The sequence below is a fragment of the Uloborus diversus genome, chromosome 5 (genome assembly GCF_026930045.1).
Source record: "Uloborus diversus isolate 005 chromosome 5, Udiv.v.3.1, whole genome shotgun sequence".
Taxonomy (NCBI): Eukaryota; Metazoa; Arthropoda; class Arachnida; order Araneae; family Uloboridae; genus Uloborus; species Uloborus diversus.
In genome coordinates, this window is record NC_072735.1 from 107,222,598 (window position 1) to 107,235,920 (window position 13,323).

At 32.8% G+C, this 13,323-nt stretch overlaps 2 protein-coding genes across 2 annotated transcripts in view; one reads left to right on the forward strand and one right to left on the reverse strand.

Annotated features, from left to right (window-relative positions):
• The window catches only part of LOC129223068 (BRCA2-interacting transcriptional repressor EMSY-like), a 47,458-nt gene extending 46,699 nt beyond the window's left edge, over window positions 1-759 (reverse strand). Inside the window, exons 1-2 of the mRNA XM_054857634.1 lie at window positions 699-759; window positions 492-591 (exon numbers count right to left, since the gene is read on the reverse strand). Coding sequence (XP_054713609.1) covers window positions 492-591; window positions 699-759 — 161 coding nt within the window. The remainder of the gene's footprint in view (window positions 1-491; window positions 592-698) is intronic.
• Window positions 760-2,573: 1,814 nt separating this feature from the next.
• On the forward strand, window positions 2,574-3,579 carry LOC129222642 (UPF0547 protein C16orf87 homolog). The gene has a single exon (XM_054857173.1). It carries the CDS (start codon window positions 2,618-2,620, stop codon window positions 3,146-3,148), a length of 531 nt encoding a protein of 176 aa, XP_054713148.1. The 5' UTR covers window positions 2,574-2,617; the 3' UTR covers window positions 3,149-3,579.
• The last annotated feature ends 9,744 nt before the right edge of the window (window positions 3,580-13,323 follow it).

Genomic DNA, 13,323 nt, shown 5'->3' on the forward strand with positions numbered 1-13,323 from the left:
ATATGGTAAATTTAGAAGCAAATTAAATATTGCACTCTACACTGGCCAATAACCATATTGTTGCCAGTACATGCGAGTAAAGATGCGAATCAAATATTGCGCTCAGTGCTAATGACATTTCAGTACTTATGATGTCATGTGCAGAAGCGTAAAAAATGAAATAGAATCTGCGCACTTTCGAAATTTTTTTTTTAAACATTAAACTTTGTTAAATTATTTTAAAAATGGTCAGATCCTGTTTTTAAACATGTTCTTTCCGAAAAAATACTTTTAAAATTTTGGAAACGACTCCATTAGTTGATAAACAATTCTAAGAAAGTGCTGGCATGAATTCAGAAAAGGTACTTTGGCCGCAAGAAACAAAAACAAATGACCGATTTTTTTCCTTTTTTAATCGTAAATCTAAAATTTGTTGCTTTTGCTTAATCGACTTTGCTTTTACTTTTACAACAGTTTTAATTTTGTGCATAATCCAGAAAACAAAGCCTTACCCAAGAACAGAACACAAATCCAAAAGCATTTTTCTTCTCTCTCTAGTTAAAACTCCTTGAGCACGAAATGCATTGATGATTGATGAATATGCATCCAATTCTAGAAATAGATTATTAGTCAAAATCGTTCTGCAAGTTTAAAATCGATAAAATATACATTTAACATTGTTAGCAAGCAATATGTGATGATTTATCCTTAATACAAACCTAAACCTCTTAAAACCTTCTTGCATTCATCACTCGAATAGTCCACATACATAGGCCACATTTTCTACAATTAAAAAAAAAAGAACATAAGTAGGTTTAATAACAAATTTAGTTAAAATTAGAATAAATATCAATTTTGACCCTTCACGTCTGATATTAATTACTAAACTTCCTTGTTTGACTAGGTTCAGGATTCTTATTTTAATTAACATCAAATTTTATAAAAAAAATATTAGAATAAATTAATTTTTTATATGAACAATGATTTTTCCTGTTAACTAGTTAATGATACCTAAGTATTGACTATCTATGACAGAGGCTATAATAATAATACGGAAATACAATTTTTGTTATTTTTCTTATAGCTTTTTGAAAAAAGTTTCAAAAAAAAAAGAATTATCGCTGCACATTTTTAAGAACAAAATAAGAAACTTCAATAAAATGTATACAGCATTATAATAACTTAACGCTCATCATTTTATAGAAAAATTAAAATTATTTACAAAAAAAGATCTGAGAAATGCAACACTTAAGTTTGAAAAAGATAACTTTACAAATTTCATTAAAACAGTTTCTTCAAACTCCTAGCATTCATTCAACAATACCTGAGAGAAAAACCCAAAGTACATAGTACAAAAAAATTAAATGCTACTATTTTACTGTGCACAGAATAAAATAGCAAGGGGAAAAAATCCTTTATTACATTGAGTAGAAATTTAAGCTTAAAAAATAATGTAGAAATTTGAATATTACTTATTGAGGCCACAACTGTGGAATTGAATGGAAAATACAATATGCATAGTGTTAAAAGCTTCTTAAAAAGCAACGAAAATATCAAAGTTTTTCCAACATCATGTGTATTTTTAACCCACAGACATTTTCAAAATCTTCAATTAAATTTTATATAATATTTTAACTAATTGAATTTTATTTAATTAATGTAATATTATACTTCAGTACAATCTTAAATACTATTTTCTTGCAAGACAAAAGCATTCGTTCAAGATTTGTTCAAACGATCTATCTTATATGAGGCGAAGCTTAACGAAAAATTCACCACTTTCATAGATGGCCATTACAACTATTTTTTTACATACAATTCCAAGCTATTCACATTAAATATTAATATAAAATAGCACCCGAGGTAGAAATAAAGCTTGTATCTATACCGAAAGTTTTGAAAATGTTGAAACAATTATTATGAAGTGGCGTTTGCATCCATTTGTCACGTATAAAAAATCCGACAGTCGACAGACACCAATTTCAAACAAGTTTGCACATAATTGTAGACAAACTACTATCACATTGGCATGTTTCCTGTATTCATTGGTTAAAAATGTGTCGAGGAAAAAAAAAGAATTAGATTTTCAGTACCTCTAGATACTGAATTTAAGAATATAAAAAAGTCATTTTAAATCAAGAAATTTCAATTCACTTTGTATTCAGTTAATTCGCGCCGCGGTTGCAACTTTGCTAAAGCGCCAAAATGGCAATGAAACTAAATCGCTAAACTGGTGGCTCGGCAAACAAAGCAAGTGTTTTTCTTTTTCTATTTTAAAAACTTTCCTTACTGCTCATTTTCTATATAACAATAATTAAGTTAAATTTAAATGCTTGATAATTACAGCAGAAGTTCTGATAGATTTTTATCTTTTGCATTTGCTTAGAAGCTTTATTAAAAAAAATTTTTACAATAATATTGCAACGAATATTTTCTTTATTTATGAAATGAATTCTTTCATTATGATATTCATAAAATATGTAACATAAAGCATACAATGGAATATTTTCGCTTTTTCTTCACCGAAAATACATTTCAATGAAACGTTTGGCAACTTCATTATCGATTGCAAAACAAAACACAACAAGAATCAATATCTAAGTTGAATTTTTGTGATGTTGTACATACATTCTTAAAAATGGTTACAAAACAATGTCCAAAATGTCAACAGCATGTTCCAGTTGCTTGCAAAGCTTGTCCATGCAGTCATGTATTCTTTGTTGCAAGACGTCCTGTCAGTGTACATAAAGTTGGCAGAACTGATGATGGAGAAGTAAAAAGACGAAGAACTGAACGCACAAAAAGAGAAAGGCCTGATTATTTTAATTCCTTACAAATTGAAAATGAGCTCAAAAAGATGAAAAATATGCAAAGAACGCGTAAAAAAGCTGAAAACAGTAACGCAAATGAAAAAGAGGGTGAGGGATCCAACAGCGAAGGCAGCGAAGCTGCCAATAGATCAAGAACATCTCTAAATACTAAGCACAAAAAGAGAGGAAGACCTAAAAAAAATCCTTCGAACACCGAAAAGAGCGAGCCAAAATCAGTTGAAAAGGAAGAAGATATTGACATGTTTGCAAATTTATCAAAAGAGAAGGAACAGCAATTTAACGTAATATTATCTGAAATCAATAGAAAAATAATGATACAGCAATTCGTAGGGGAGTGACGTCTTTCTAGTGCCCTACCTTCCACTCCCTGTTTTATTTAACTTTTTTCAGACTTTATAAACTATTGAGGTGTAAAGAATTTTTATTAAAGCCTTTTAATTTGTAAATTTGCTCATATTTTAAATTTCCATTTGATGCACTTCAACACATCCCATTGTTATTTATTGTGTTTTTTTTTTTTTTTTTTTGTGTAAGAAAGTTTTAATTGCACTGCACAATTTTCAAATTTCTCAACAGTTTTGTGAATAGTTTTAATAAAGTTTTGTTTGAGTAAAATAAATTTTGTAGTACTTATAGCAATGCTTTCAGAAAAGAATTAATGTACTTTAGAAGTATCTCAGTTATTGATGGAATGAAGCTTCAGCATGGCCGAATCATGAGCTGTGATTAGGCCTTTATGTTGCAAATTATTATATGAGATATTATTATATAAGATTTGTGATCTTTTCAAGTATTATGTTGAATTGAATTTTATGGTGAAGGTTTTTATTCTCTAATATTTTTTTTTGCATATCATTACTTAAGCAAGAACATGTTCAATGTGTTTGCTTATATTTCATCCCGAAAATATGATGGAAATGTTTGACGCATTTTAATTGTATGATTTGATCAAAGATAATAAAGAAATATTTGTTCTGAAGTATCATAGCTCTTATTTATGTATGATATCTTGAATAATTTAGCTTTATCTCCACTTAAACTGTAATGTTTGATAATAATAGTTATATCTTTACCTATGTCATAATGTTTAGAAATTTGCTTGCATACTTCATCTCATCACATCTTTTCATTTCAATAAACATCTTTTAAAAATTTTCTACATCTTTTGTTTGAGAAAAAATTTTAAAAAGTGCAATTGACTCTTTTAAATCTGCAACCCTGAAATCATATATATAAGGTTCATTCAAATGAAACCAGGTCAGTGCATCTAACTTCACATTAGACGTAAGACGATGCCACATAACTGCATGTATGGAGACACCATCTCTTGGTAGAGAGATTGACGCATGCACAACGTTTCACGTTGCACAGTGACAGGTTTAACGCTGAAGAAAAGGTGGTCCCACAAGTTATCATCCACTATGAAACATGCCCTTTTCATGGGCGGATTTATGGGGGGGCAGAGGGGGGCGATGCCCCCCCTAGTTTTGGGAGGACTTTATGTAGTAACAACACATCTTCCAAAAATTAAAAAAAAATTTGTTTTTTTTTTTTTCGTTTTTGAATAGTTTAGAAGGGTATGGGTGGATTTATAGGGGGGGGGCAATGCCCCCCAGTTTTGGGAGGACTTTATATAGTAACAACACATCTTCCAAAATCTTTAAAAAAAAAATAGGAGAAAAGAAAAGGAAAAAAAATTAACATTAAATGCAAATAGTACAGCTGTCACTGGGCTGCTGAAAATGTGTATAAATTTACTATTTTGGACTGAAAACCATTTGAGCAGGTATATGAATGAAAATATAGGCTAAACGAGCTATACATTAAGCTGCAACACTAATAATAATTGACGGTTATTTTAACAAATTAGAACTCTTTCTTAAGAGAGAGAGAAAATAGATACTATCTCAAACTGAATAAATTTCAGTTATCTGAGTGTTATGAATCTTTTTACTTAGAGGGAGAGTACAATTTTACTTACTTTATAAATACTGTTTAAAAAGTAAGGTAAGTCATAATCGTCTAAGTGAGTCATTCCTTGTCATTATTGAAATCTAAATAATTGAGTCATCAAAAGTTTTGGAAAATTTTGTTGAAATTTTATACATGTCTATAAAAACCTAACAAAGATTGGTAAAATCTTAAAAATCCTTTCTGTAAAAAACTGATGAATTTTCGTAAAAATTACAAAAAATCTGCAGGTAAGAGTGAATTACAAACAGGGCCGAATTTTCCTATAAGATAAAGAAGCTATTACTTAGGGCAACTGCTTTGAAGTGGGTCCCTAACTCCCCAAAAAAAATTCATGATTCGTTCCTTAAAAAATGGAAATTGCATGAAAAAACTAATTTCATTTTTAAGTGCTTGAAAACCTTGAATATTTGGAAACGTGTGGCTACAGACCTTAAATTTTAAAATTTCTAACAAATGGTAGAGGGGGAGGAATGCCATGTAAAAAACATGGTTCTCAGGTTTGTAACATATTATTTGAAATAAATTTTTGTGACTCACATATTTCATATCTTGCTATTTATTCGATCCAGATTGCAGTATTTTGGAAAAATTTTTGTATTGATTGCTTTTATCTTACTTCTTCTGCATATTGGCTATCTGTTTAGCACAGAAAAAAATACACACTGCTTCTATTTCTTTTTGTTTTCTGCCCCACTTGCAACTGAAGAAAAGTTGTTGTCATGAGAAATCTATGGTTTCTTTTAAATTTAAAATAGCTATTTCTTACAAAGTTAGAACAGGACTGTAAAAATTTACAATCAAGTACTAATAACAGTACAATCAGAGACTGGAAAGTACAAATGAAGTGTGTTAAATAATTTTATTTATTCTAGAGTCCTTGAAAATAATAAAATAAATCTTTGAAAATCCTAAGCAAAGTGGGCTCAAATTACTTCTACTACATATTCTTAATCTGTTAAGCCAGGGGGGAAAAATGATACACTACCTCTATTCCTTTTCGTTTTCTGCACTACTTATAATTAAAAAAAAGGTTGTTGTAATGAGAAATCTATAGTTTATTTTTTCTTTCAAACTTAAAGTGGCTGTTTCTTACAAAGTTTGAACAATACTGTACAACTGTTTAATCTAGTTATCAATTTCTATGTCTATCCAATTAACCTTTCAAAATGCAGAATTTTATATCCATTTTACAAAATTTCCTCCGGGGAAGAACCCCCCGGCCCCCTAAAATTCGAGATACTCGATTTCCCACTTAAAAGGGGAGTCCTGCGTTACTCTCTTGATACCAGCTCCCTCTGGGTCATCCCATGTGAAATGAGCAAATCAGCTGTGGCTGACATGTCACAGATTTCAATGAAAATTTTTATTCAGGTAAACCACGCATATCCATGAGGGAATGCAAAGTATGGAAGTTTAAAAACTGTTTGTTGCTTTGTTATTGAAATTACGCCTAAATGTTCAGAGTTCATTGCTGCCAGTTTGTGACTGAATAACTCCATAAATTATAAACGTACACTTAAAAAATAAATATTTCCGCATTCTATGAACAAATCTCTATTGGGAAAGAGCAAAGTAAAATTTATTCGGATCTTTTTTTGAATCTGAGATATTAACAAAGATTGAAATTTTGCCAATTTACTTCAGATTTCAAATCACTCTTCTAGCTCTTTTTATGAAAAATAACAGTAAAAATATTCAGATTAAAAAACTATCTATAACTAACTATCTGCTCTAATTTAGTAGTTGTTTATGAATTTCTTGATGACGAAATCGTACTTTAAAAAATAAAAAAATTCCGAAAATTTCATTTTTTTCCTCTATTTCAGATGTTTTTTTGAAGATGAGGGACTGCTCTAAATTTACTCAATTTTTACTTTCTTCTATATCTAATATATAGAAGAAAGTATTGGATTCGTGCAAATTTTCGAATTTCGAATTTTGACGGATTCGAACGTTTTGAGGTGTGCTGAGTCCATTTCGACCATTTTTGGAAAATGTCTGTCTGTCTGTGTGTGTGTATGTATGTGTGTGTGTGTGTGTGTGTGTGTGTGTATGTATGTGTGTCACGTCTGTGTGTGACCAGTTTTTTGTGGCCGCTCTACAACAAAAACTACCGCATGAAATCGAACGAAATTTAGTACACATATGTGCCCCTATGTGAACTTGTGCCCATTAGTTTTTGGCGCGAATTCCTCCAAGGGGGGTGGAGCAATGGGACGTTTTTCGAGTTACGCGTGCTTGCTATTCCTCAGGAAGTTACTGGCGGAATCAAACAAAATTTGGTCCATATGTTGGTATTAACAGGAACAGGTGCTGATTCAATTTTGGTGTCAATAACTCAAACGGGGTTGAGCTATAGAACGTTTTTTTGTCGTCAATTGTGACTGCTGTATCTCAAGAAATAATGAACGGAATGAAAGAAAAATTTTATCGGCAAGTAGCCCTTAGTGGGTACAAGAACTGATTTTATTTTTGTGTCAACAGCTAAAAAGGAGGTAGCGCAATCACCCGTTCTTTTTTTCCATTTTGAGTGCCCTATCTCAAGAAGTAATGCTACGTTCTGGTTGAAATTTGGAATATATGTGAATCCATATGTAAACAGGCTTTGGTTCTATTTTGACGCCGATCGCTCCAAGAGGTGTTGATTTTTACTTTCTTCTATATCTAATATATAGAAGAAAGTATTGGATTCGTGCAAATTTTCGAATTTCGAATTTTGACGGATTCGAACGTTTTGAGGTGTGCTGAGTCCATTTCGACCATTTTTGGAAAATGTCTGTCTGTCTGTGTGTGTGTATGTATGTGTGTGTGTGTGTGTGTATGTATGTGTGTCACGTCTGTGTGTGACCAGTTTTTTGTGGCCGCTCTACAACAAAAACTACCGCATGAAATCGAACGAAATTTAGTACACATATGTGCCCCTATGTGAACTTGTGCCCATTAGTTTTTGGCGCGAATTCCTCCAAGGGGGGTGGAGCAATGGGACGTTTTTCGAGTTACGCGTGCTTGCTATTCCTCAGGAAGTTACTGGCGGAATCAAACAAAATTTGGTCCATATGTTGGTATTAACAGGAACAGGTGCTGATTCAATTTTGGTGTCAATAACTCAAACGGGGGTTGAGCTATAGAACGTTTTTTTGTCGTCAATTGTGACTGCTGTATCTCAAGAAATAATGAACGGAATGAAAGAAAAATTTATCGGCAAGTAGCCCTTAGTGGGTACAAGAACTGATTTTATTTTTGTGTCAACAGCTAAAAAGGAGGTAGCGCAATCACCCGTTCTTTTTTTCCATTTTGAGTGCCCTATCTCAAGAAGTAATGCTACGTTCTGGTTGAAATTTGGAATATATGTGAATCCATATGTAAACAGGCTTTGGTTCTATTTTGACGCCGATCGCTCCAAGAGGTGTTGATTTTTACTTTCTTCTATATCTAATATATAGAAGAAAGTATTGGATTCGTGCAAATTTTCGAATTTCGAATTTTGACGGATTCGAACGTTTTGAGGTGTGCTGAGTCCATTTCGACCATTTTTGGAAAATGTCTGTCTGTCTGTGTGTGTGTATGTATGTGTGTGTGTGTGTGTGTGTGTGTGTGTGTGTATGTGTGTCACGTCTGTGTGTGACCAGTTTTTTGTGGCCGCTCTACAACAAAAACTACCGCATGAAATCGAACGAAATTTAGTACACATATGTGCCCCTATGTGAACTTGTGCCCATTAGTTTTTGGCGCGAATTCCTCCAAGGGGGGTGGAGCAATGGGACGTTTTTCGAGTTACGCGTGCTTGCTATTCCTCAGGAAGTTACTGGCGGAATCAAACAAAATTTGGTCCATATGTTGGTATTAACAGGAACAGGTGCTGATTCAATTTTGGTGTCAATAACTCAAACGGGGGTTGAGCTATAGAACGTTTTTTGTCGTCAATTGTGACTGCTGTATCTCAAGAAATAATGAACGGAATGAAAGAAAAATTTATCGGCAAGTAGCCCTTAGTGGGTATAAGAACTGATTTTATTTTTGTGTCAACAGCTAAAAAGGAGGTAGCGCAATCACCCGTTCTTTTTTTCCATTTTGAGTGCCCTATCTCAAGAAGTAATGCTACGTTCTGGTTGAAATTTGGAATGTATGTGAATCCATATGTAAACAGGCTTTGGTTCTATTTTGACGCCGATCGCTCCAAGAGGTGTTGATTTTTTTTTTTTTTTTTTTTTTTTTTTTGCGAATAAAAATATTTTTATTAATGCAACAATAAGAAAGATAAATCGTAATAGATTGTCGTCTGCGTATTTCTCGTGATTTTAATTGTATGGAAATGATAGGAAATATTATCTCAATGATTTAAAATTTTTAACTGTTGCCATCTTATGTTTGTTAACAAATAAAATATTTGTAATTCATTCAAGCAAGGCTTTTAAAATAACTTTCAATTTTCGCTCTTTGCTTTGCTTTTGCAATAATTCAGACATTGGGATAGTCGTCAAGTTTTTGCATGTGTCATTTTGTTTTTGTTGGGAATATTGCTTCCTCGTCAAGCATGGGGAGGGATCAGAAAAAAAAAAAAAAGAAAAAAAAAGAAAAATATAGAAGAAAGTTTCGTGATGGCCACAACATACTAGTTTTTTTTTTTTTTTTTGCGAATAAAAATATTTTTATTAATGCAACAATAAGAAAGATAAATCGTAATAGATTGTCGTCTGCGTATTTCTCGTCATTTTAATTGTATGGAAATGATAGGAAATATTATCTCAATGATTTAAAATTTTTAACTGTTGCCATCTTATGTTTGTTAACAAATAAAATATTTGTAATTCATTCAAGCAAGGCTTTCAAAATAACTTTCAATTTTCGCTCTTTGCTTTGCTTTTGCAATAATTCAGACATTGGGATAGTCGTCAAGTTTTTGCATGTGTCATTTTGTTTTTGTTGGGAATATTGCTTCCTCGTCAAGCATGGGGAGGGATCAGAAAAAAAAAAAAAAAAGAAAAAGAAAAATATAGAAGAAAGTTTCGTGATGGCCACAACATACTAGTTTTTTTATGCAACATATTGAAGTGTCTTTTAGAAGCTACTAAATTTTAATGATTGATATCAGCGTATTTTTGTTACTAGAGTAACTTAAACTAAGGAAAAATTTCGTTACTTACTTCTTTTTATTTTGTACGTTTAGCAAAACTAACCATTTCTTTTGTGTTTTCATTTTCTCAAAAACATGTTTATGCAGTACATGCTGAAACGTACATTTTTTACTTTCTTCTATATCTAATATATAGAAGAAAGTATTGGATTCGTGCAAATTTTCGAATTTCGAATTTTGACGGATTCGAACGTTTTGAGGTGTGCTGAAGTCCATTTCGACTATTTTTGGAAAATGTCTGTCTGTCTGTGTGTGTGTATGTGTGTGTGTATGTATGTGTGTGTGTATGTGTGTGTGTGTGTCACGTTTGTGTGTGACCAGTTTTTTGTGGCCGCGCTACAGCAAAAACTACCGCATGAAATCGAACGAAACTTGGTACACATATGTGCCCCTATGTGAACTTGTGCCCATTGGTTTTTGGCGCGAATTCCTCCAAGGGGGGTGGAGCAATGGGACGTTTTTCGAGTTACGCGTGCTTGCTATTCCTCAGGAAGTAACTGGCGGAATCAAACAAAATTTGGTCCATATGTTGGTATTAACAGGAACAGGTGCTGATTCAATTTTGGTGTCAATAACTCAAACGGGGGTTGAGCTATAGAACGTTTTTTGTCGTCAATTGTGACTGCTGTATCTCAAGAAATAATGAACGGAATGAAAGAAAAATTTATCGGCAAGTAGCCCTTAGTGGGTATAAGAACTGATTTTATTTTTGTGTCAACAGTTAAAAAGGGGGGTAGCGCAATCACCCGTTCTTTTTTTCCATTTTGAGTGCCCTATCTGAAGAAGTAATGCTACGTTCTGGTTGAAATTTGGAATATATGTGAATCCATATGTAAACAGGCTTTGGTTCAATTTTGACGCCGATCGCTCCAAGAGGTGTTGATTTTTACTTTCTTCTATATCTAATATATAGAAGAAAGTATTGGATTCGTGCAAATTTTCGAATTTCGAATTTTGACGGATTCGAACGTTTTGAGGTGTGCTGAGTCCATTTCGACTATTTTTGGAAAATGTCTGTCTGTCTGTGTGTGTGTGTGTGTATGTGTGTCACGTCTGTGTGTGACCAGTTTTTTGTGGCCGCTCTACAGCAAAAACTACCGCATGAAATTGAACGAAATTTGGTACACATATGTGCCCCTATGTGAACTTGTGCCCATTGGTTTTTGGCGCGAATTCCTCCAAGGGGCAGGGACGTAGCCAAGGGGGGGGGTCCAGGGGGTCCGGACCCCCCCCCCTTCCTGATAGGTCACTGTCCCCCTGCACTTACATAAACAGAATTTTCCAAAAAAAAATTTTATAACAAATTCTTTTGTCCTAAATATTTTCATTAAGCGACAACTTTCTCACGTTCAGTTTTGTTCAAAACAACAGACCCTCTGGGAGTGGGGGGGGGGGAGAGGAGCGACAGAAGTCTTCAACCCGTGGTACGCGTCGCAGACCTGCCCAAAGGAGACATTTAGTCCCCTGCCTCGCAAGAAAATCGCCAGCAGCTATCCGAAAAAGGAGACATTATAGTAGTGCTCGTCCCCGCAAGGAAATCGCCGGCAGCTCGTAAGCAAACATTTATTGTTAACGAAAGCTTGATGAGAGTCATCAATGATGAAAATGTCGGAGACAGGAAATTTGTAGGAATGTTTTTGCGGGAAGGTCATACAAAGAGGAAAGCAACAGCAGGTCAGCCGCCCTTGTAATATAGCACCGTCTTTTTAGAAGGTGCCTAAGGCTCCTAGAGTCGTGGATAGTGCAAAACTCTGTTAGGTCGCACATTCACTTTCTCTATCACTGCCATTGGTATGGGTCGGTTGCACGGAAAATTAAAGGGAAAAATCAGGAGCACAATCATAAACACATAAGAAAAAATTAGCCAACCCCCACTGGGTAAGTTGTATTGCAGTTTTTTTTAAATGTGTTTTTTTTTTTTCTTTTTTTTAACAATAGGAGCAATTTTATGCATTTTCTCATTTATGCGTTTCTCATTTATTTAAAAATTTATTCAGACAGAAATAGCATCGAATATCATTTCATTTTTAACCAATCAATTCAATTTATTTCATTTATAATTTTCATTCGTAACAATGATGAATTACTTATATCATTGTGTCCCGAAAGCTCACAACTTTTAGCATTCATCTAATACTCTAAACCTAGTTATTTTACTAACAATACGGAAATATAAAAATTTTAAATTTCTACCCTTTTTCTTTGGAGGTAATATTTGCCCTATTTGTGATAATATGGCAGCACTAAAATTAGATCCCAAATTAGATATACTGTAAAAAGCTAATCATCCTTCGGTGACAAATATAAAAGGTTTATAGGTAGTTTGAAGCCTCAATTAGCAAACATTTTGCTCTAAGTCATCAGATGTTGTAATCTAAAGGTTTAAAAGAAGATAAATCTCTTGTAAAAACTCTAAGAAAAGTTGTAAATGCCTTTCTACAACATGGTTGTAGATTGTCTTTCTACAACCATGAAACTAATGTCTGGAAATTTGTTCTGAATATTAGTTCATTTTCATCACAAGGTAACAGATTTTTTTTTTCTTTCACTCTTTCTGAGCAAAAATGTACCGAAAAGAACTAGAATTTTTGAGAATGTTTTATCTCTTGTGTTTTTATATATGATTTATAAAAAAGGAAAAAAAGATTATGTATCTGGAGGTAGTAAAAAAAAGATGCATAAATAAAGGTTAATACTAATATAACAAAATTGATTTCAGTGATATCAAAGTTTAAAAAAACAAAGAAATTGAATTAAAAAAAAAGTCTGGATGTGTTTGATTTTTATAGTTTTAAGTTTGGAATGATTAACACATGTGTAAAGATGTATAAGTTTAAAGATACATATATAATTCACAATGAAATTATTTTAAATTATTATTTTAAAATACTAACTGAATTGTGTTCACGAGGTCAAAAGGAAAAGTTATTAATTAGTTTAACTGAAAATATGTATTTTCTTCTATCTTCTAGTTCCATTTTTCGAATAAAAGCTATGTAATATGCATATGCTTCATTTAGCAAATTTTTTGATAGCTATTTACTGACTTCTTTGTATTTAAGAATTATTTAATAAGTATCTGTACATTCATGGTTAAAAAGCACAGTAGTCTCCGAATGCAAGAATAATAGTTGTTGTTCTTATCCTCATATATGTAATAGCCGATAATCGAGTAATGCTCTTGAGCTCATCAACAATGAAACTCGCTACACGCCATGATAATTAGATAACATGTTTTGGTAATGTTTAAAATGCAGGGAAAGGCTTTATTGTAACAAGGCTGAACTGGATCCAGTAACTAAACTGTTTTACTGGTGAGACTGTCATTTCAGGGCACTAAAGAAGCGAAAAAAGTGGTCAACAATGAACGTTATCTACTGAAGCTTAGGGCTAATCCACTGGAGT

Bases quoted from the DNA above. Each gene is read 5' to 3' on its own strand.
- LOC129222642 (XM_054857173.1), top strand. From the start codon at position 2,618: ATGGTTACAAAACAATGTCCAAAATGTCAACAGCATGTTCCAGTTGCT.